At 40.6% G+C, this 25,344-nt stretch overlaps 1 protein-coding gene across 1 annotated transcript in view; it reads left to right on the forward strand.

The window, feature by feature from the left end:
• Nucleotides 1-25,344, forward strand: part of LOC140466712 (phosphatidylinositol 3-kinase C2 domain-containing subunit gamma-like) — a 223,152-nt gene that overhangs the window by 95,248 nt on the left and 102,560 nt on the right. Inside the window, exons 15-18 of the mRNA XM_072562213.1 lie at nt 1,311-1,386; nt 6,738-6,871; nt 10,231-10,422; nt 24,277-24,370. Of these exons, the coding sequence (XP_072418314.1) occupies nt 1,311-1,386; nt 6,738-6,871; nt 10,231-10,422; nt 24,277-24,370 (496 nt within the window). The remainder of the gene's footprint in view (nt 1-1,310; nt 1,387-6,737; nt 6,872-10,230; nt 10,423-24,276; nt 24,371-25,344) is intronic.

The raw sequence follows: 25,344 nt of genomic DNA on the forward strand, positions 1-25,344 counted from the left end.
AGTGATTTCTTCAGATTGAATTTTCCTTTTTCAAATACTATGCATCTTATTCTCATTCAATTTATATAGGAGAAGCAGAGCAACATGGCATTGCGTTTATAAACATCTAAAATGGATGGTATGTTAAAAGAGTACATGATCATAGAGTCACAGAACAAGGAAGCAGTCCTTTCAGTCCAACTAGCCCAAGCTGACCATTTTCCCAAACTAAACTAGTCCTATCTGCCTGTCTTTTGGCTACAAACCATATACTTAAACAAGTGTCTTTTAAAATTTGTAACTGTACCTGTATCCATCACTTCCTCTAGCAGTTCATTTTACACACTGACTTCTCTCTGTGTAAAAAACATTGCTCCTCATGTCCTTTTCCAATCTTTCTCCTCTCACCTTAAAAATATGCCTCTCAGTTTTCAACTCTCCATCTTAGGGAAGAGACCTTTGCTTGTCCACCTTATCTAAGCCCCTCTATAAGATCACCCCTCAACCTCCTATACTCCAGAGAAAAAAACTATCAATCTCTCCTTACAACTCAAACCCTCCACGCCCAGCAACATCCAGGTAAATCTGTTCTGAACCCTCTCTGGTTTAATAATACCCTTCCTATAGCAGGGCGACTAGAACTGCACGCAATACTCCAGAAGAGTCCTCATCAACATTCTTTACAACCTCAACATGATGTCCCAACTCTGAAACTAAAATCTTGAGAGAATAACATTTATCGTTGGATCATAAAGCACAGAAGGAAGTTAGTCAGCCCATCAATACTTACAATTCTTTAAAAATATTAAACTAGTCAGTTTCACCCAGTCCTGCACTTTCCCCATAGCCCTGCAACATTTCATTTATTACATAGAGATTCAACTTGTTTTGAATGTTCCTATTCCATTTGCTTCTCTCTGAGTTGTTCCTTCACATTATAATAATTTGCCAGAAAACCCACAGAAACAAGGTTTTTGGTTAAAGGACGGCATCAGGATTGAAGAAATTTCAAGGGAATTCACCACCAAAATCAAAAAGACAAGCAACATTTCAGGACAAATTCAGAGTGGCTGCGGCACCAGAACAAAGCCTCAAGGGATGAGTCAAAGACACATATATATTCTGACAGATACTCCTTTCTTGTGAATCCTTACTGAATTTGACCTATGTGACTGATTATAAACCATTGTAACCTGTGAAAGGTCTAAATGTAGGCTGTGCTGAATAGTCCAGTAGATACACTTAAAATGCTGCACACAAAGTAAAATATGATTGTTATTCAAGTAGTACATATAATTACTAAAATTGACATATTCCACAATTTGCAACAGAGTTTTAGCCCATGATACAAAGCTATTGCGTCTTGTCCCAGCCAACGCCAGCCAACCAGACAGCTTGATTCTACAGGTAAGCAATATTTCACTTGCATTGAGTTATGCAATAAATCCAATAAAAGAACAATTTGGTATAATGCTAGATAACATAATATAACCTACCAAGTTAAGAAGTGCCATGTCATAATGCTGTCATTAAAGTTCCCTTTGTATTTACTTTGATGATTTCACCTAAGAGGAGTTGGCAAGCAGCAAGTGCACAGAAATAATTTTGTCAAATGTTTGATGTATTTGGACTTTTAAAATGTTAAGTCATCTGAAATGTTTACTGCAATGATCAACTGACCACCAGTCAGCCACTTGGGTGAGACGCCAGCTTTTTATATCCCCAATGATGAGATAACTGGCGATTACACTAATGTAACAATTCATTACCATCTACTTCTGAGAGTACGACTACTTACAGGGCTGACAGATTCTATGCTTTGTGGAATTGGGAGTTAGACCAAAGTGGGACAATGGATTTAGATTTGAATTGATTAATATTTGTCATTGTGTGAGTTTAGCTGAACAATTCCACCCCAGGACCAACAGAAAATTGGACACTTTGACACCAGTCTTGCCACCTTCAGTGCAATGGAACACAATTGTGAATAATCTCCAGATTAACTAGTAATCAACAATAATTCAATAGACCTGGTAGGTTGCTCTGCAGTTGGATGACTGCGGAGACAGCTCGTTACAAAGTCACCCTAGGCCAGATGAATATTAACATGAAGCGAATGTCAATAAATGAAACACCGCACTGAGTATTCCATCTCTGGCTGTGGTGACTCCCAGAGCTTATGAATAATAGTCCAAAGTAGTGGTGACATCATTCTCACTCAAGGTGGAGGAACTCTAAATTCAAACCAACTGAGTAGAACCACATTCATGATTATTTTCTCATATCAATCAAAATGGGCTAAATATTCTGACAGAGAATTTCAGTTCAGTCTCATCCTGAAGAAGAGTGCAGACTTAGGCTTTAAGAGAGCAGGAAATGGGAAGGCCAACCACCCCCTCGAGTACGTTTTAGCATTCAGTTCGATCATGGTTGATCCATGTCTTAACTCCATTGACTCACCTTCCTTCCATATCTCTGAATACACTTGGTGATCATTCTGGTAACCATCAAGTTTAGAAATCTCCAACTACCCTAACTTCGACAATGTTTCAATTTTACCTTTGATTCCAAGTTTAAAGTTTAGTGACAGAGGTCATTTTGCTCATTTGAACCATTCTTCAGAGACGCTGAAATCCATGTATCCCATCGCCCCACCCCACAACGGCATGTTGCATTCACTACAATGTGCCCTCTTCTTATAATATAATGCGGAACCTCTCACTTCAGCAGCAGGATAAATATTGCACCAGCAGATCACCAGTCCATCCTATACCCATCAATCTGTCAAGTGAGTAACTGCCAATCCACTAGTGCCTTTTTTCAGCCCCCAAGTGAAAGTTCCCACATTGAGTATTTGGCTGCATTACTCAACCTAGAGTGATCTCCTGATAGTAATCATTAATTGTGTCAAGACAATCGACCTGATATCTGTCCTAAACTTGCCTTCCCTTAATTTGTGGACTTCACCAGTTTCCTTATTTCCCCCCACCCCCACCTTACCTCAGTTCCAACCTTCCAGCTCAGCACTGTCCTCATGACCTGTCCTACCTGCCAATCTCCTTCCCACCTATCCACTCCACCCTCCCCTCTGACCTATCACCTCCATCCCCACCCCCATTCATCTATTGTACTCTTTGCTGCCTTCTCCCCACCCTAGAAGCTTCCTGCCTCTATTCCTGATGAAGGGATTTTGCCCAAAACATTGATTTTATTGCTCCTCGGATGCTGCCTGACCTGCTGTGCTTTTCCAGCACCACTCTGGTCTAAACTTTCCTTAATTTGTGTATTCTTTCTCCATTGTCCAAGTGGCATGATTTAACTGAATATATTACTTTGAATGGTCTTGTATAATTTTGTATCAGTGCAGTACTCAAATTTATATTTGTGGGCTAGAGTTAATCGCCTACCCTCATACCTATCTGGTGTGTTTTTGTTGAGGAGGGATTCATATATAATATTCCAGATGGCTAGACCATAGCCATTCTGCCCTACCCAACCTAGTGACCATAATAGAGAGAAGGGCAATGTGCCCACTAACCTGCCTGCCCTTAGGTCTACCAAGGCCTTTGAGTGACCAATTATTGTTCTTTTAAGACCACCAATCTGTCTCCCCTGCCCTAATGTGCTGGGCAGTGGAATGCAGGCAAGAGTGGTAGACCTTTTGAAAACAAATTTGGCAAAAACAGGAAGGAAGGAGGTGTAGGTCCTTTGAAGGATCTATGCACACTGGAGGTATTCCTTCCCCAGGCATAACCCCTTTTTTGTGTCTCCTCATCTAGCCTCCAACACCTAGCCTGCTACCCACCTCCTAGCTCTCCTGCCCAATATTCCTCACCCAAGATCTTTGGGACTTCTCTGGGTCGGGTCTCACCCTCAATCTTCATTGGCCTCCTTTGAGGTTCCATACAGCTGCACAAGAGTCCAGGTTGCTGTAGGGCTGCAAGAGGTAATATACAATCAGATAGACCAACTGCTCCAGAGGATAGGACACCCTTTTCACTGGTAGGTTGTCCCACATCCAAACCTCAGCCCGTGTCGCCTACATTGCATTATTGCTGCAGGACAGCCTTTTATCATTTTCTGCTGGGGGACAGAACAAAAAACAGACCAATCACCCAGTGAAATTCATCCCCATGTATGATACAGTAGAAAATAACAAAACTTTAATGTTAATGCTCCAACAGTAACTCTCCAATAAGAACACTCACACAGAGCTGCCCAGTGAGTAAAGGTGGGTTCTTTACCCCAGCAGTCCCTATCAAAAGCCAGCCAGTTCTCACAAAAATCAAATAAACCTCATAAGCTGCTCAGTACCAATTCTTAACAATATATTCCTTTTGAATGCTACAGAAACTTATTGCACCACTGCTTAGAAACCTACTTTAATATGTGTTTATTTCTTCAACACACAAGAAACGTGTTGGATGGAGGTGGGAGTTGGGGTGGTAGTATCAGCAAAGATGTCTGCTCATAATATCCAAGAAAATAGTTTGTTTCCTCTCTTTTCCCCACTCTTTATTACATTGCAGTTATGAGGTTTGTAAGATTGCCACATTTTGGGACTGTGTTTTTGGTTTCAAGTAGAACAGGTCATGTAACATGTGCTGAAGTCTGCCTGACAGAATGCTTGAGCAATTTAATTATTTGAGATTAAAGGGGGCTCAGATTGTTTTTACTAGGAAGACAGTGCAAGTGTTTGCTTTTGCAAGGTAATGATTCTGAAATAGTTAATGTTGAAGTGCATTAGGTCCACCAAACCTGATAAGGTCACATACAGTCTTTGGGTGGAGACAAGAATTCTACCCTCGCCTTCATTGGGAGCACAGTTATTTTGTGCAGTTCCTTGCAATCGTCAGTAATTAGACCTGACTAGTAAAGTATGTTACACTTATTCTTGTCATACAGTGAGCTACCTTGTTAACTGAGATAAACACGTCTTCTGTGGTCTATCCTCTGGTAATTAGACAGGCCGTGGACACAATCTAGACAAAGGAGAATTTATGGCAATAAACTACCTCAAATAACCCTTACCTTGTGTTTCACACTAGGGGAACAGTAGGGTATTATTTTTAAGATGAAAAGAGAAAGATTTAAAAAGGACATGAGGGACAATCTTTTTACACAGAGAGTGGTTCATGTGTGGAACAAACTGCCAGAGGAAGTGGTGGATGCGAGAACAGTTAAAACATTTTAAAAAACATTTTATAAGCACATGAATAGAAAAGGTTTGGAGGGATATGGGCCAAATGCAGGCCAGTGGAGCTAGTTTAGTTTGGGAACATGGTCAGCATTGACTGGTTGGACTGAAGGGTCTGTTTCCATGCTGTACAACTCTATGACTCTATGAATATAAGGAAATTGGGTAAGATGCTGAGGGACAGATTCTCCCACAGAAACTGTGCCCAGCAAGAAGTCAGTTCCCACAGAAAATGCTGAGGAAAAATTGTTAAGTAAAGACATATGATTCCAGTGCCCTGTCTCAATGAAAGATTGGATAATTTTGTGGCCACATACCAAAGGAAAGGGAGCAATGAAAATGTCCAAAACAAACCTTAATTCCAGTAACTTCCACATTTTATCCCAGCTGATTGACTTCATGTGGAAGTTGCTGGAATTAGTTCTCAATTCAGAATATTCCTGTTTGCAAAACAAATCAAAATCTTGGCAATGTTTCAAACATTTGATAAGATGTAGGAAGCAGAAGGTAATCTTTTAATAAATAGACATTTTTGTTTTGATTTACAAAAAATAGATGTTCACTACTCAGAAAATGAATGGAAATGATAAATTAGAATAAATGATACATTGGTATTTCACTGGGAACGGAGACCTAAAGCTTTACTGTTAATGAGGCATCATAATGGCAGTATTGTTTCAAACTGAAGATCGTTTTTATATTCATTCTCAGGGTGTGAGCATCACAGGTTGAGTCAGCATTTATTGCCCATCCCTAATTATCATGGGAAAGGCAGTAGTGAGCTGTCTTCTTCAACTGCTTCATTCCATGCGGTGTCAACATAACCATCGTCCCTCCTTTGGGAAGATAGTTTTGATTCAGCAATACTGAGGAACGGCAATATATTTCCAAGTCAGGATAGTTGTGGCTTGGAGAGGAACATGCTGTTCCTATGAATTTGCTGCCCTTGTCTTTCTAGGGTGGCAAAGACTATAGGTTTGGAAAAATGATAGTGGATTTAAACATTTTGAGAGATGCACATGGCTAAATTGTTTCCATTGATTGGTGAGTCACTGACAAGAGTTGGTGAGCTAAAGTAAAGCCTTAGATTAGAAGAATTGTTTTAACGCACACAGTTACCTGAGTGTGAAGCTAATTACAACATTCATAAAGCAGAATTAAAACATTGAGGAAGCATAAAAATGATTAGTATGGGGAATAAGAGGCAAGTAAAAGAGACTGTGCAAAAATCAGCTCCCAATTAGATTCTAAATACATTTCAGGTAAGGGGCAATTCTGTTACCTGATATGTTTGTTTTTGTGATCAGTGGTAATTATAAATAAAATGCAGCATTTATATTGCACCTTATCATGTCTGAAAATCTTAAGCTGCTTTGCACAATGGGTAACGTTGAAAAAGACTGAGTATTTTGCACATTTTAGCATACTGAAATGTTTATTTCGGTGCTCCCTGTTATTGACGATCACAATGTACTGGTAATGAATTTTGAGACAGTTTCTTGCCAGAATGTTAAAGTATATGTCCAGTATTAAAATGCAACTCGTATAATTTTAAATGCAGATAAATTTTCCAGCCTCATTCTTGGTCACGTTTTCACGACCTGCTCCTGCAAACCACTGGCAATATTTCACCGACATAGATGAAATGTCCAGAAAACAGATTGCAAACATCCAGCAGAAACACTCTCTGCTTTTGTAAGTATGTCCCCTGTCTATGAAGCATCTCTTTGGCCACGTCCTTGGAAATTAATTCTCGCGTCTCAGCCCTGACATGAATGCTGCAATATTATTTCTTTTACAGAGCCAGCACGAGGATAATGGATTGAAGGGCCACCTTCTGTGCTGTAGGATTACATATGGTTGTTCAAATCTGTTAGGGGGAGCCAATGTCATTTCTCTCTGTCAGTTGGGATTCACCAAATTCAAAGTTAATAGAATTTTGTTGAAAATGCGGCTGACTTTATAGGGTGAGGGAATACAGTAGAATTAGTTTGTCTGGATTTTCAGAAGGTATTCAAATTGGCACCTCACAGAAGGTCAGTTATGTATATTGAGTTTTATGCCATAAGAAAGATTAAGTATAAACTCATATAAGTAGCTTCCAGCAACATTACAATGGCAGGGTTGGCTTTCTCAGGTACAAGCTGCATTTTTGGTCTCAATCTGTGTCCTGTCCCACAGTCTGTAAGATTACAGCAAGACAGGCAATGCAGTATTAAAGAACAATGTACCCTAACTGCAGATTAATGAAACATTTTGAGTTATTTTCTATTGCAGTGTCTGATAGTATTCTGGAGGAGTTCAGATCCTGCATTTACCAAACATTATCACCAGATTGTTGCAGGGATGGCAGGGAAGAAGGTGGCCTGTGCACACAGAGACTCCAACACATATGGAGGCAGTGGTAGTGCCTCTGGTTCTGCAACACGTCTGGGAGGTTGAGCCAAGACTGTGAAGTAGGCAATCTCTGTGCCATGTCCATTGTCAATATGGGGTGCCTCAACAGCAACAGAAGCCAAGTCAGATAATGCACTTCAGCATCTCAGTCTCTACGTCCATTCAGGCCCTTCACAACTCACCTCTGTACGATCTGATGAGAGTCCTTATCTGAGTGCACTGCTTCAGTGCATATCTCCCTCACTTACCCTAGCAGTGAGGTGGAATCCTCCTGGTTGTAGCTCATTCAGGCCCCAGTGACTCACTGTGTGCTGAACCCAACCTTTGTTCTTACCTCCAAATGCTGCCAGGGTCTGAGCTGGTGGCTTGCTCTCCTTTCTCCTCCTGGGGCTGGTGTGGTTAGGAAGTCCTCAAAGCAGGAACTCAGAATGGGATGTTTGTGAAGTGGGAAGGGGGTCTTTATTGAGAGGGAGTCAGTACATGGACACAGCATTGGCAGCCCATCAGGGAGAAGATGGGCGAAGGTGTTCTGGAAGTTGAGAAGCACACAAAGCAGGAAGATACCACTATCCTCGATGTCCCCAGCAAAGATGGATGCCAGGGCCCCCTCCACAATATCGAGAATCATCTCCTCTTTAATACTCAGGAGGTGCATGCATCTGTGTCTTCAGCTGATTTGACTCTGCTCTGTTCTCACCTGATCCTGCAAGAGAGATTGTCAGATGTAGTGTTGCACTGTTTTTGAGTGCTTTCCTGTTCTGGATGAATAGTTACAGGTATGTGGAGACAGTGAGAGTTGGGGAGAGAGTTGGCTTGCTGGATGAGATGAAGAGTGTTAGACAGGAGTTCAGTGCATCAGGGACTGCAGAATGATGCGGGTGCGATACATTGAGCAGCATTGCAAGTGAGCACCATTGTGCTGTTGTGGTGAGTAAGTGAATTCACAGACTCTGACTGACCCCTTGAGACCTCTTAAAGTAAAGCTTGGATGATGACTCCAGGGTTTCCTGGCCAGCAGCTCCCACTCCCTTCTGAGAGACAGGAGAGTGAGGATCCTCTGGGCCTTTCCTATAAGGTGAAGCTATTAAAATCAGGCACAGAGCAAAATAAAAGAACCACATAAATTGTGGGGAGTTTTCTAGCTGCAACAGGTTATAGAAATTGGGATGAGCAAGGTCATTGTGAAATTTCAAGACAAGGATGCAAACATAGATTTTAACATGGGCTGGGACCCAAAAGAAAAGTTAATATTACCTATTTCTGTAAAAGTTGAGAAATGATTCACTGATAGCTAAAATAATAGCCATTGCATCATTCCTAAGGATAAGTTAACATTTGTTGGAGAACATTTGTTGTAGCAGAGCCTTGTCAGGTCAAATGACTTCTTACTGTGTTTGAAGATTCTTTGATGTGTTTGCCTTTGTTTGTATTAATTGAGTAACAAAACTGCCCTACCAATGTAATACAATATAGAGGTGCCATGTGGTAACTTCCAATCTCTGACAGCAATCTCATTAACATGGACACCAATCCATTTGTCTGGGGTCAATAATTTGACCAAGTTAATCCTCCTATCTGTTGCTGAAGAATCCAAGTACAGAATAAACAAGTTTCAAAATCTTCATGTTGGGCTTAGTGAGGCAAGGCAGATAAAATCTATTATACAAAGACCACTACATCCATGAGTGAGTTACCTGAAAGGAGCTGGCATGAGTTAACTGCATGTTGTGAAAGTGAGGCATGAGAACAGTGAGATCCCAGAATTTATTCCATTTGTCTTAAGCTGGCTGGTTTGTTGCAGTGAGAATTAGTCTAACTGTCCTATTCATTGGGGTAGGAATTCCTGCAGGTATTGTGAGTGCCACATTGCTGAAAGTCTTCTGTTTCCTTTTATCCTTTCTAGCATGGTGCTGAGTCCATTTTTGTATTTCTGTCTAAAATAAGAGCTTAGAGTATAGATTAATCCTGATCTGCTTGTCCCAGGTCATTAATTCGCTGACAGATCAGATGTTTTGAATTTTACCTTAAAAACAAATCAAGATATTTGATGTGCCATGTTCTTTCTGGTTTTGAATCAATATCATGACCTTCCAAGATTAATTTGCCTCTTTAGTATAGTCCCGCCCAGCACAGTGCTTTGGAACACAATTTATCTCTCTGATTTTGGTTTGAATCCAACTTCTTTTCACTTTCTCATGCAGTAAAAAGGCAGCATTCACATTCCCTGCCAGGGATTTTGTTCAAATGTCCACAAAATGGAACAGCTTAAACACAAAAGTGGTCAATCAGTCTGATTTTAATTGACTTTGAGTTGACAATTCCCATTTCCTGATGAAGGGCTTTTGCCCAGAACATCTATTTTCCTGCTCCTCGGATGCTGCCTGACCTGCTGTGCTTTTCCAGCGATATGGTGGTCTCATATCAAGGGTGACAGGGATTTGAAGCGCAAGCATCTATAGGACAGGTAGCTGGCCTCGGATTAAAGCTCTGATACATTGTCAAAGAAAGTTTTGACTTGTGTCATGCTGTCTCAGGTTTTCATTCAAGGAAAATGTTCCAATTCTGAAATGCTGATATCATTCATCGTGATTACAACCCAATGGGTATTGAGCTTTGGTGTCACAGCATTTTCACTTCTGCACTGCTGTCGTTTGCAGGATTGAAGAAGGCAAGAAGAACTTGCTCTGGACAAAACGTTCATTTTGTAACAGTTCAAACTGTTTCCTCCCTCTCTTACTGGGCAGTGCACCTAGCTGTGGTTCAGAATCACTGTCTGAGAGTTATGCAGTGCTCAGAAGGTGGAACATCTCAGCAAATCCTTTAGAGTCACTGGGACTATTGCTTTCAAGGTAAGAGTCTGACTGATCTCCAAGTGATCATCCTCCCACTTACCTTAAATGTTCTGGAAATATTAGACTTTATTTAAAGCTAATAGTTTCTGAAAATTCTCTTTCATCAGTTTCATGTTTGGACTAAGGTAGTTTAGTAGTACACCTTTAGTTTTGTCATATTAAATTCTTAGTACAATGAGTTATAATTTGGGCTTTTCACCTCCTTGACTTCATAAAAACTGATGAGGCAGAGGTTTGTTTTCTCTGCCATGAAAAGCTCGTCAGAAATATATGCTTGCAAGTGTCCAGGGAAGTGAACATGATTTGTCAAACAGCCCATCACCTCTCAATTTTAGTCAGGGAACCACACAAATGGCCATTGTAGGAAGTACAGAGTCATGGCGAGGTGAGGATTGAAAAATGTAGACAAAGCATGTGGATCACTCTGAGTCAGCTGAAACTAGGACTATCCCTTCACTACAAACAATTCACAAGGGTCACACACCAGATTAGAATATTTGGTGCCCAAGTTTAGAAATTGTAAGTGACTCAGTGAAGAAGCTGTTGTGATTTCTGTCATGTTTGCATCTCTTGGATTGAAGGAACTAAATAGGAAATTGATGCTTTATACAATGCTATGCAATAACAATTTCTATCAGTTGGATTTTTTTTCCAATTAGTGGCCTTTGCTTATTTGTTTTGTATTGAACAAGGTATTTTAATTAGGAATTGAAGCTTGCTGTGTGAGAGTGTGTTTGATAGGGGCTGAAGGATCAGGGGGATAGTCCATAGAACATAGAACATAGAACATAGAACAATACAGCACAGAACAGGCCCTTCGGCCCACGATGTTGTGCCGAACTTCTATCCTAGATTAAGCACCCATCCATGTACCTATCCAAATGCCGCTTAAAGGTCGCCAATGATTCTGACTCTACCACTCCCACGGGCAGCGCATCCATGCCCCCACCACTCTCTGGGTAAAGAACCCACCCCTGACATCTCCCCTATACCTTCCACCCTTCACCTTAAGTTTATGTCCCTTTGTAACACTCTGTTGTACCCGGGGAAAAAGTTTCTGACTGTCTACTCTATCTATTCCTCTGATCATCTTATAAACCTCTATCAAGTCACCCCTCATCCTTCGCCGTTCCAACGAGAAAAGGCCGAGAACTCTCAACCTATCCTTGTACGACCTACTCTTCATTCCAGGCAACATCCTGGTAAATCTTCTCTGCACCCTCTCCAAAGCTTCCACATCTTTCCTAAAGTGAGGCGACCAGAACTGCACACAGTACTCCAACTGTGGCCTAACCAAAGTCCTGTACAGCTGCAACATCACTTCACGACTCTTGAATTCAATCCCTCTGCTAATGAACGATAATACTCCATAGGCCTTCTTACAAACTCTATCCACCTGAGTGGCAACCTTCAAAGATCTATGTACATAGACCCCAAGATCCCTCTGTTCCTCCACCTGACCAAGAACCCTACCATTAACCCTGTATTCCGCATTCTTATTTGTTCTTCCAAAATGGACAACCTCACACTTGGCAGGGTTGAACTCCATCTGCCACTCCTCAGCCCAGCTCTGCATCATATCTAAGTCCCTCTGCAGCCGACAACAGCCCTCCTCACTGTCCACAACTCCACCTATCTTTGTATCATCTGCAAATTTACTGGCCCACCCTTTGACTCCCTCATCTAAGTCATTAATAAAAATTACAAACAGCAGAGGACCCAGAACTGATCCCTGCGGAACTCCACTTGTAACTGGACTCCATGCTGAATATTTACCATCTACCACCACTCTCTGACTTCGACCGGTTAGCCAGTTTTCTATCCAATTGGCCAAATTTCCCTCTATCCCATGCCTCCTGACTTTCCGCATAAGCCTACCATGGGGAACCTTATCAAATGCCTTACTAAAATCCATGTACACTACATCCACTACTCTACCCTCATCCACATGCTTGGTCACCTCCTCGAAGAATTCAATAAGACTTGTAAGGCAAGACCTACCCTTCACAAACCCGTGCTGGCTGTCCCTAATCAAGCAGTGTCTTTCCAGATACTCGTAAATCCTATCCCTCAGTACCCTTTCCATTACTTTGCCTACCACAGAAGTAAGACTAACTGGCCTGTAATTCCCGGGGTTATCCCTATTCCCTTTTTTGAACAGGGGCACAACATTCGCTACTCTCCAGTCCCCTGGTACCACCCCCGTTGCCAGTGAAGACGAGAAGATCATTGCCAACGGTACTGCAATTTCCTCTCTTGCTTCCCACATAATCCTAGGATATATCCCGTCAGGCCCGGGGGACTTGTCTATCCTCAAGTTGTTCAAAATGTCCAACACATCTTCCTTCCTAACAGGTATCTCTTCTAGCTTATCAGTCCGTTTCACACTCTCCTCTTCAACAATACGGTCCCTCTCGTTCGTAAATACTGAAGAGAAGTACTTGTTCAAGACCTCTCCTATCTCTTCCGACTCAATACACAGTCTCCCACCACTGTCCTTGATCGGACCTACCCTCGTTCTCGTCATTCTCAGGTTTCTCACATACGCATAGAATGCCTTGGGGTTATCCTTGATCCTATCCGCCAAGGATTTTTCATGCCCTCTCTTAGCTCTCCTAATCCCTTTCTTCAGGTCCCTTCTGGCTATCCTGTATCCCTCCACTCCATCTGCAACCCTCTGATCAAACCTTAATGTACCAACTCATAAAACCCGATAGCTCCAAGCTAACTTTGCGAATCTGTTTCATACTTGTTCATTTGTCATGTTTCAGTCTTGTAGATGTCAAGGTTAGGAGAGGTTTGCCTCAATGCGGTCTAAGTCTTAAATCAGAGAACAGACACCTGTCCGTAACAACAACTGGAGATGAAAATAAATGAATGGGAACTTTGATTTAGGCCCCAAGACTCTCTAGGAACGTCAGACCTTGAGTTGGCCCCTCAAGTTTCTTTCATCATCCAATTGATTGATCACGGCTGATCTGTATTTTAAGTCCATCTGCCCACTGTAATTCCATTGCCTTTAATATTTCCAACCCCTGCAACTTTGGGGGAAGTGAGTCCCAGATTTTCATTGCACCTTGAGTGAAGAACTATTTCCTGAAATCAACCCCAAAATATTCCACATTTAATTTTGAGATCCTGCCTCTTTATTTTGGGCTCCATCACCATAAGAAATTGTCTCTCTGTCTCTATCTACCCTTCTATTTCTTTTAAACCCTTCAATTATGTCACCTCTTTTCTTCTATAGTCTGGGAAATATAAGGCTAAAGCAGGCACCATGTTGTCAAAACTTAACCTTTTTAATTTAGTTTAACATGGTGCATACTTAGGTTAGCCATGAAGACAAAAGACTTGTGGAGAACTTTTATTTTCAAGAAATTGGAAGTATTTTTGACAGGATAATAAACTGCTACCAGCAGTTAGAGTGTGTGTTAGTGGGAGGAGGTTTTGAAATGCAACCTCACAGCACTATGATTACAGGATAAACTGATAACATCTTTCAACATTCCCAGTAATAGAACTATAAGAATCCAGTCACCACAGGCTAATCAATTTGAGACAATGCCCTGTCAGTGAGGCCTGCTCCCCACGCTGCCCTCCTGTTGCCTACCATGTGAAAATAAAACTGGCTTTGCAAATGGATTTGTAAACACACTGTACAATGATGAACAGATTGTGTTTAGCACTTGGCAGATGCAACCTAATTCATTCCTTTTAGGCTCATTGTCACCGAAGCCACCTGCCTCAATGGGGCTGACTTGCCTGGGGAGTGATGCGGAGGAGGAACTGGCATTAGCTCTTGATGAAATGTTGCATAGAAATGAGATGGTTTTTTTTGAAAAGAGAGGGGAAAAGGTGCTTTGGTGAATGACAAAATACAAGGGAAAAAGAAATAATTCAATGAATGCAGTATGGCCAAGAGGAGTTTATATTATTGCTAAAGCTGTGTACAATAAATCTCTAAATGAATTATGTTGCTATGTAGAGACAAGGTTTTGTTCCATATGTTGTTGATGATAGAAGAGTAGGAAACTAGTTATTCATTTGTTCCACAAGCTGGTATTCTGAACTTAGCCGAGAGAATGATTTGACTGATTTAAACTACAATAATTTTAACTGCTGGTCAACAGCAACTGGCACACAATTACGTGGACAGCAACAAACAAAATGTGAGTGTTGCACTCCAGCGCAAACTTAGCTCAGGAAAAAGGTATGCAAAATTGAGAACACCATGCCATTAATGCAGAGAAATTTTCAGCATTGGGGTGGGGGGTTTCATTGAAAGAATTGAAGGTGGCCCAACCATGCAGAGGGCAAACAATGTGGAGGGCCATAAATGTGCAATGATCAAATAAGAAATTGTTGTCATGAAAGTGACAGAGTAAAGGTATGGTTCAGTCACACCTACCAAGCCATGATTGAGCTGTGCAATCACAGTCACAGAAGCATCAGGGTCAATTGGCCATTCACACTGCACTATAAGGAATGACTTCGGGGGAACAGTACTCCTCCTGCTCCCTTCTTGAATAACTGTACCGCATTGGCTGTCCTCCAGTCCTCTGGCATCTCTCCTGTGCTGGGAAGGAATCGATAGTTATTGCCAGCACCCCTGCTATTTCCTCCCCTGCTTCACTCCATTTGCCTGGGATATATTTAATCCAGCCCTGGAGATCTATCTACTTTTAAGGCTGCCTGATGTCTCAGAATCTCCTCTCTGCATATGCTAACTTTTTCATTGATATCAAAATCCTTCGCTCTGATTTCTGTACCCACCTCATCCCTCTCACTAAGCCAATTAATTTAGAACGCTATGAACGCTTTGTGACTCCATGCACAAATTACCACTGTGTTTGTGTGTGAATGAGCTGCATTGTCACCTTTTCTTGATAAAATCTGAAATTATCTCAGGAATGAGACTTGAAAGAAGTTCTGGGATTTACATTTTAATGAATCAAAACTTGCGTTCCCATTCTAAGTGATTAAAGACTTAACAGCAATCTACGTTTGTTCAATACGTCACATCAGTTGTATGACACTTTGATCTTTTACTATAAATCCTATGTCCTGTGATCCTACCCCACTAGCTACCACATGAAGGAGCAGCGCTCTGAAAGCTTGTACTTCCAAATAAACCTTTTGGACTATAAGCTGGTCTTGTGTGATTTTTAACAAAATTTGATGGCATTTTGTTGATAGTGAAGAGGATAGTCTTGACTACAGTCTGATATTGATCAGCTGGTAAATTGGACAGAGGAATGGCTGATGGAATTTAATCAAAATAACTGTGAGATGATACACTTTGGGAGGTCGAATAAGAGAAGGATATACACAATGTATAGTTTGTCCTTGGGAATTACTGAGGAATGAAGGGACCTTCGTATACAAGTCCATAGATCCCTGAAGGTTTTTGGATCAGAGTGGTGCTGGAAAAGCACAGCAGGTCAGGCAGCATCCGTGGAGCAGGAAAATCGAAGTTTCGGGCAAAAGCCCTTCATCAGGAGCAGGATTTTCCTGCTCCTTGGATGCTGCCTGACCTGCTGTGCTTTTCCAGCACCACTCTGATCTAAACTCTGGTATCTAGCATCTGCAGTCCTCACTTTTGCCTAGATCCCTGAAGGTGTCAGCACGGGTAGACAGAGAAATGAAGAAGGCATCCACAATACATGCCTTAATTAGATGACATGTAGAATATAGGAGCCAGGAAGTCTTGTTATAACTTTATGAAACATTGGATAGGCCACAGCTGGAATATTGTGCAGTTCTGGCCACCACATTATGGGAAGGATGTGACTGCACTGGAGAGGGTGGAGAGTAGACTCTCCTGGATGTTCCCCAGGATGAAAAACTCAGTTGGTTTCCTTGGAGCAATGGAGGCTGAGGGGGAATCTGATTGCAGTACACAAAATAATGAGATACATAGACAGAGTACATCATGAGAATCTCTTCCCCATGGCTCACACATCTGAGAGTAGAGTGTATAAGTTTAAGGTGAAGAGTAAGTAGCTTAGAGGAGATCTGAGGAAACATTTTTTCACCAAGAAGGTGGTAGATGTATGGAACGTGCTGCCTGAGAGGGAGGCGGAGGCAGATACTCTAGCAACATTTAAGAAGCATCTGGATGAGCATGAAGGCTACGGACCAAGTGCAGGTAAATGGGATTACTGTAGTTTGGAGATTTTTGGTCAGCAAAATGGGCTGAATGGCCTGTTTCTATGCTGGATGACTCTTAGGCTCAATGACACCCTTTCTCTTTATTGGAACAGGTTGGCCTTGGATTATCCCTATTTCCTTTTTGAATGTGTCTCACTGCGCTGACTCAGATCGACCTAAGATTATCTGCTCCTCGTCCATTCTGGCCACATCACACCTGATCTTACTGAAAGTAGTTCTTGGGCTCAAACATGGAAAGGCCCACATGCAGCTTTACGTTTCATTGTACTTCTACATAGAGTGAGTAAAGAAGGGGAAGCACTTAGTTTTATTTTTGAGTTCTGTGGGTTGTCCCAAGGTGCTTGGAAATTTGTTTAGAAGTATTTAGTTTGTGAAAAATGCTCAAGGTTAATAATCAAGTATTTTAGAAGAGTAAAAGGAAGAAAACAAATGGCCTGTTGGCTAGCAACAAGGTGTCCTATGAGAAGGCAGAAACAAATTCTTTATAGGAACAGAGAACAAGCAAAAAGTTCAGGTAATGTATAGGTTTCTATAGATTGAAGCAGGTTATTCATGGAGAAAAAGCCTGTAAGAGGAATAGTGCAGTTTAATTGTTTCCAGAATATCGGGGCAAAAGAAAAGGTACACAGTTTAACAGCAAGGAGGATGTGCTGGAATCTTGTCAATGTTAGTTAGGTCACAGCGAGGGTATTATGTGTAGTTCTGGAATCTACATTATAGGAAGGATGTGAACACTGGACAGGGTGCAGAAGAGATTTACCAGGATGTTGCCTGGAGAGTTTCAGTTATGAAGAGAGATTGAACTGACTGGGGTTGTTTTCTGTACAGTAGAGGAGATTGAGAGGGGACATGATTGAAATGTACAAATTATGAGGGGCATAGATAACGTAGATCAGAAGAAACATTTTGCTTTGATGGAGGGGATCAATGACTGGGGGCATAAGTTTAAGGGAAGACGCGAAGGTTTAAAGGAAATGTGAGGAAACCATTTATCATCCAAAGAGTAGTGGGAATCTGGAACTCACTGCCTGTAAGGGTGATAGAGGCAGAACTCTAAATACATTGATGAATTATTTAGATGTAAACTTGTGATGCCAAGGCTATGGGTCAAGTGCTGGAAAATCGGATTAGAATAGTTAGGTGATTGCTTTTGACCAGCATGGATGTGATGAGCTAAAAGGCATTTTTCTTGTGCTGTATATCTCTATGACTGTAGGAAAAGAAATACCAAGTGGCTTAATGCCAACAAGAAAAAGCTTCATAAACCTCTGGAAGAGGTGGGCCAATTGAAGAAGGAACTTTAACATGTAAACCAAGTGACTCTTCACTGAGATTTGAGTATATAAAGATCATTGTTGAGGGTAAAATGATTGAATCTTTATTTTTGGAGTAAGACTGGTTCATCTAGTTTTTGGATGTTGTAAATAGGTTGCATTGTTTTTCCAGTCATGTGTCATAAACATTGATGCTCTGTTATTAAACAGCCACTTGTAAGTACGATTGGTGACTGAGTACCGTGGTAACCAAAATTGCAAAGATAAAACTTCCAATGTATCGAGCCAGGTTTCTCTCTCAGATATGACTTATCCAGTTTTGCCATCAGCTGGTATTGTAACAATACAATAAGAAAAAGCAACAGAGGATTCAAGCAGACAGAACAGCATTACAGATTCTTACACTCACATTTTAAAGAGCAAAAAAGGTGAAAGCAAATAGTTAAGCATGAATTGGTGCAGCACTGACATAACTTCAGTTATTTAAAGAAAACGTAACTCTTTAATGGAGGTAAATTTGCTCGCTGAGCTGGAAGGTTCATTTTCACACATTTCATCACCATACTAGATAACGTCATCAGTGACCCTCCAGTGAAGTACTGGTGGTATGTCCCGCTTTCTACTTATGTGTTTAGGTTTGTCTTGGGTTAGTGATGTCTTGGGTTAGTGATGTCATTCCCTGTGTTGATGTCAATTCCTGTGTTGATGATGTCATCTCCTGTTCTTTTTCTCAGCGGCTTCTCGGAGGAAATAAAACTGGAAATGACATCACCAACACAGGAAATGGCATCACCAGCACAAGGAAACCTAAACACACAAATAAAAAGTGAGAAATAACGCCAGCACTTCACCAGAGGCTCACTGATGGCATTACCTAGTATGGTTACCTAGTATGTCTGAAAACGAACCTTCCAGCTGAGCAAGCAAAATTATATACAGAACCTCAACCTGAGGTACAAATCTTCTCAAAACTCGATAACTCATTGATTTATGGAACAGCAGATAACTGACAAAGAACAAGAGGCAGTTAAATTTCTTCATGCTTTGGGCACTGAAGCATTAAGAAGAAGAAAATTTTCCAGTATTTCAGACAATGATCAGAATGATCTAACAAAGTTTTTCCAATTTTCTAAGATCAACGTACAGTTCAAGTCAATTTCAGGCTTGTGTTCATGTCATACTGACAACAGCCATGTGAAACAATTGAAAAATTTGTAGGTAGACCTTGATATAAAGATACTTAAGCTAGTTTAGGATTATGGAACTTGTCATTCCCTCTAGATCCATCAAATTATTCCAAAAGACACTTGATGCATTCTTAGACAAAGGATGCAAGCCTGAAGGAATTGTGGTAGGCCATCATCTTCTGCAAGTGCTTGATTTTGAAACAACTATTGCACCTGTTCATAGGTTCAGTGTCCTTTAAAATGCATGGAATGTGGCCTGGCTTATCAGCCAAAACAAGGTCCAGCATTTTGTGACAAACGCAAACTGTCCTCTACAAGAGGGCATTGGGCTAACATAAAAAGTAATTTATGTTAGGATAATTAACATAAGTTGGAAAAGAAATTACTGGGGAAACTCAAAGTACCACCCAATACTCCACAATAACATGTGAAGAAGAGCCAACCAAAGAGCAATGCCAGAGAAGCTTGTGTCCATGGAACTCAAGCATGTCAATGAAATGCAATAGTAACTGCAATGTTGCTGTAGGCTCCAGTCTGATAATAAGCGTGGTAAACTTGACAGAGCATGGACACCATTAGAAAAAGCTAAAGCATTTGCCTCCACTCCAGTATCTCAAAACGAATGGACAACATGTGCTAAATACTAAAATTTGACACTGGTACAAGTGTCTTTTCATGCATCTTACACAAGAGATACTCAGATAACTGTGCAATGTGGTGTAGTCCACACAAGAATAGCTAACTGTTTATAATGGGTCTAGCATCCCATACAGTGACACTATCCCATGCAGTGAAGCTATCCATCCTAAATGCCCAAATCGATCATCATCTTGAACCCCAGAACCTTTTCCACTGTTAAAAAAGACGGACCATCCATTATCAGTCTGCTAGCATGCATAATCATAACGGATGATGAGGCAAATATATGAGTTGCAACATGAAAGATTCTAGACCATAACATGGCTCTCGTACATCTTATTCACAGCTGTTATGACCCCAACTGATGCTATCCCTGGACGAGTCAGATTACAGACAGAAATCTGGCTTGATAGGTCACACTTGATTTTGTTTTGGCTTGAATAAAGTGACCTGTCACTGAAACATAAGTATGCAATGCTACAGATTTTTGCTTTGACAACAAACATAGTTTATTACAAAGAGATTATAGGTAAAACAGAATCATCCAAGCCATGTACTTATGCTATAGCCTCAAAGATTTTAAACACGCGATAAAATGATAATCACAAAACCCTCTTTTATTAATTGAAAATAATCAAAACATATTTTATGTAGTATCCAAAACATCACTCCTCATCCAGTATTTAAAACACACCCCTGGTACAGTTCCTAAAATACCACTCATATAATGCTCACACCAGAATCCTTCCATTTGACACTATGGTAGGTTTAGGTCACTATTACTTCAACTTGTAAACTGGAACTGCAGGTAGCTTCTTCTTGGGACTGTCATACACTTGAATTTCAAAATACTCAGCTTAAATAACCCCTTTCCAGGAACTAACACCAACTCTTCACTCGAAGGGCCTAACACATTATATATCCTTCTCAGGGGCTCTTTTCTTTACAGCCAACCAATTCCAAGGTCCTCACAGTACTGACACTAGCTCAAGTTAAAAGTGAAACTAAAAGTCTCACTCCCTCAGCTATGGGTATTTCATTTAAGCTTAAAAAGAAAGATTCCAGAACAAACCTTGATGGCTCCATTATTTATTTTGAGTCACAAAGCAACTACAATAAACAAAAGGTCAATAGTCGACCAATCCATTGACACTACAGCCAGGCTTTGACAACTGTCATTCAAGAAACCTTTCCTCAAAAGACAACCCTCTAATCCTAGACATTAATCTAGTATATTAGTAATTATGCTATTAATTATTCTGATAATTTTCCTAGTTACTTGCTGCACCTGCATATTAAACTTCTACAAGTCAAGCACAAGACAACCCATGTCACTCTGCACTTGTGTGTGAATCCTTGTAATATTATCAGAAATGGGTCCCATTGTTTGAAAGAAGAAAAGGAAATGATGTGCTCCGTCATAGCTTCCTGAACAGCCATGCCTGTACATTTAAGAGAGTTGCATTCCAAAAAATGTAATATTCCAGTATAAAGGTATCCACTTCATTTTCAGTCACACTTCTTGTCAATGGAGTTAGTGTAATCAGTTGATTATGTGTGTTTAAAGTACAATATACCAGTCAGCATAGAGACCAAACTATGTATATAAGTTGTGATATTATAACCTTGTATATAGTTATGTTGCAAATGAATTTTAAGCTATCTGGCTCAAGAAGAGAAAAGATGCTTCTGACTAATGGAGTGCCTCAGGGTCTGTGCTGGGTCTATTGCTGTTTGTTAGCTATATCAATGATTTTGATGAGAATGTACAAGGCATGATTATTAAGTTTACAGATGACACTAAAATAGGAGGTATCATAGTGAGGAAGGCTATTGGAAATTGCAGCAGGACCTTAATCAGCTGTGGAAGTGGGCCAAGAAATGGCAAATGGAGTTTAGTATAGATAAGTGTGAAGTGTTCTATTTGGGAAAGTGAAATCAAGGTAGGAGTTTCATGGTGAATGGTAAGGCCTTAAGGAGTGTAGTAAAACAGAGGGACCTTGGAGTTCAGGTGCACAGTTTTCTGAAAGTGGAGTCACAGATAGACAGGGCAATGAAGAAGGCTTTTGACACACTGGCCTTCATCAGTCAGGGCATTGGGTATAGAAGTAGGGAAGTTATGTTGCAGTTGTACAGGACATTGGTGAGGCTGGACTTGGGAGGACTCCGTTGTTTTGGTCACCTTGCTATAGGATGGATATTATTAAACTGGAAACAATGCAGAAGAAATTTACAAGGATGTTGCCAAGACTCAACAGTCTGAGTTATAGGGAGAGGTTGGACATGCTAAGACATTTTTCTTCCGAATGTAGGAGACTGAGGGGGGATCTAAAAGTAGCGTATGAGATCATGAGAGGCACAGATAGGGTGAATGCACTCAGGGTTTTTCCCAGGGTTGGGGAGTCGAGGACTAGAGGGCATTAGTTTAAGATTAAAGGGAAAAGAATAAGAGGGAACCTAAAGGAACCATTTTTACACAGAAGGTGGTGATCCTATGAAAGTGGTTGAGGCAGGAACATTAACAACATTTAAAAGGCATATGGACAAATACATGGTTAGGAAAGGTTTAGAAGGATATGGGCCAAGTGCTGGGAAATGCGGATAGCGTGGATCCACATTTTGCTTGGCATGGACCAGTTTGGGCCAACAGGCCTGTCTCTGTGCTGTAAGACTCTGTGACTCTATCAGAGCCTAATTACCTGTGGTATATTTTATGTGGCTAGCATATGTAATGCACCACAAATGGCATCAATACCCATTGTCACCGTTGATTTTCTTCCCTGAAAATGACAGATGAAGACCAAGATGACTATCATTTCAACTTGTCCATATCATTGTATGCTGTCATGCATCTCAGGGTAAATAAGTTGATAGACCCACCTGATATCAGGTTGCATTTTCTTGATTTGAAAATTGTCCTCTGATGTTTATATCCTTCAGGATACACAGTTACCCCTGCATCACCATTATCCTTGATTTTCTCGTGCATGTCATCATATATTTGTCAATGTGTACCTTCGTTGGGAATTGCTGAACCAGCAACGTGTTCTGCTACATGCAGCATGCTATTTCATTCTGATTTTTGGAAAGTGGATTGGACAGTCAAGTCTATAAGAGCAAACGGTCAATGGATATTACTTCATTATTTGAAGTAAAGTGCACATTGACGCAACGTACAGTACACGTGAATCAACATGTGCTCAAGGAGATGCATAACTTTTGGCTGGTGATCTTTTGAGGACAGGAGGTGTGGTCTGATTAAAGTGTTCGACATTAATGCGTGAAAAGGATTCAATAGTGCAGATACTGAGTAACTATTCCTTTCACAAAGGAATCAATAATGAAGGGACATGATCTTAAAATTAGACATTGGTCATTCAGAAGAGAAATCAGGAAGTGCCCCTTCAGACAAAGGCTAATAGAATTCTGGATCTCTCTCCATCAAAAAGGCTGTGGGTACTTACTGAACTCAGGCACTTAAGACTAAAATTAATAGATTTTCATTTCAAAAGGGATGTGATGATGAGACCGACAAATTAAATTGAGCTGTAGATCAAGTTATCTCCAAGTGACTGGAGGAGCAGCTTAAAGAGCTGTGTGGCTTCCTCCTGTTCCTAATGATATATGTCTATACAGGCCTACAGCTCTCTCCTTCCCTGTCAATTCCAAAAATGTATTACAAATGTGAATGCACTCGATGTTACTCCCCAAGGGAATTCCTTCCTACAGTATTTTCCTATTGCCTTCATGAGGTGTGCAGTATTCTTTGCATGAGCCTACTATTTTTGTTTATACTACCTTCTTGATGTTCCCTTGTGCAGATGCAGCAATTTAGGACTTGAATAATTAACCATATAGTGACTCTTACCTCCATTGGAATCCTATGCTGCTATTTTACAATGAAATTCTTGCTTAAACGTGATTTTCTTTCTTAACCAGTGGAACAGTTCTGAAGTCCATGTAACATGTGCTAAGTTGCCCTGTTTCTCATTTCTCAATGTCTAAATCAGTTCAATTCATTTAAGAGTTAAATTCTCTTGTCAAAATAAATCATCCTATTTCTCCCTTCCAGCCCAACAAAAGTCTGAACAATAGAATGCATTTTATGAGTTTGCTACTTAGCCAGTATGCAATGGTTTTACAAATGTCACAACAGTTTTAATTAGCTTTTCATTCATCATTGCCTTACTGGTGCAATAGTTACTTCAGAGGTGTTAAAGGATCACTATACATACAATATGATTGTTTTGGTCTCTTTCATTTCAAATGAGAAAATTGAATTGGGCAAAATCACCACAGCCAAATCTTCTAAACCCATTGCCTCAGGAGCAAACTGTGTTCGAATTTATGAAAAGAGGCATTTCTCACATTAAAAAAAGGAAACTCTAGTCATAAAGAGACTTTCAACTTTCAACAAATTAACTTTGTTCTGATAGTAAGCTCATTTGCTTTATTTTTTCCGAAATTCTGTTATTGGTTAAATTTGGGTTGACTTTAACATCATGTTACTCAGCTGTGACGCGGGTGTCAATGATGGAAGTAAGTTCACTCACTCTTTCATTTTCTTTCCATTTGATAAGCTTTTCAGATCAAGAGATTCGTCAGGCTGCAGTCCAACAGATTGGATCTATTCCGGATGATGAGTTGTTAGATTATCTGCCGCAGTTAGTTCAGGTAAATAGGCTTTGATAAAATACTGCATTGTATGGCAGAATAGCAGCCAAATATCACTCTCCCAGCTTACGGTCACTTGCAAAGTGGACAAAGTTAAAAATCACACAATACCAGGTTATAATCCAACAGATTTATATGGAAGTACTAGCTTTTGGAGCAGTGCAGGAGCAGCGCTCCAAAAGCTAGTGCTTCCAAACAAATCTGTTGGACTATAACCTAGCGTTGTGTGATTTTTAACTTTGTAAACCCGCAGTGCAATACTAGCATCTCCAAATCATTCCAAAGTGGAGCTAGTCTTCTAAAAAAAAAGATATTAGCTTGTATGGCAAGTGAATTGTCGAAGGGGGAGATTTGTAATAATGGGATATATTAATATAACACACATGAAAAATACAAAATGGCAAACAGAACCGTAGCTGTGAGTTCTTTCAATAGAGTGGTTTGTCAGGCCCTGCCACCTGTTATTAAGACATACTACACTAGAATCCGTTAGATTTGATTTCTGATCAGTACTGTTCTGGCTGATTCAGTCTGACCATTGGTTAAACCGTCAATGCCAAGGGATGCAACTAGGTTCCCCTGCTCTGTGAGTTCAGTGAGCTCCATTCAGGAAGTAAGTGGCTGGAGCTACACTGAAACAGATGCTCTGCACTGGTTAAGTTCAAGATTTTAGGGCTGAAACTAAAAAGCAGTCAATAACCTCAGCTCAGCAGGAATTGGGAGCTATGGAGAATGGGGGTAAATAGTTGGTGTAGGCTATTTTACCAGGTTATTTTACCACATTATGGTGCTATTGTGGTGTACACTACAGAACATCATCCTCATTTTTGAATGCCAGCACCATGCCAGGTTGTAACCATACTCTCGTTCTCAAGACAGAATATCTTATTATTATTTGGGGATACAAACACAGGGTAAGGAAATATATCATCCTAAACTGTAACCATCATTTTGATAAGGATGCAGGAGCGTAC

Source organism: Chiloscyllium punctatum, chromosome 44 (genome assembly GCF_047496795.1).
Source record: "Chiloscyllium punctatum isolate Juve2018m chromosome 44, sChiPun1.3, whole genome shotgun sequence".
NCBI lineage: Eukaryota > Metazoa > Chordata > Chondrichthyes > Orectolobiformes > Hemiscylliidae > Chiloscyllium > Chiloscyllium punctatum.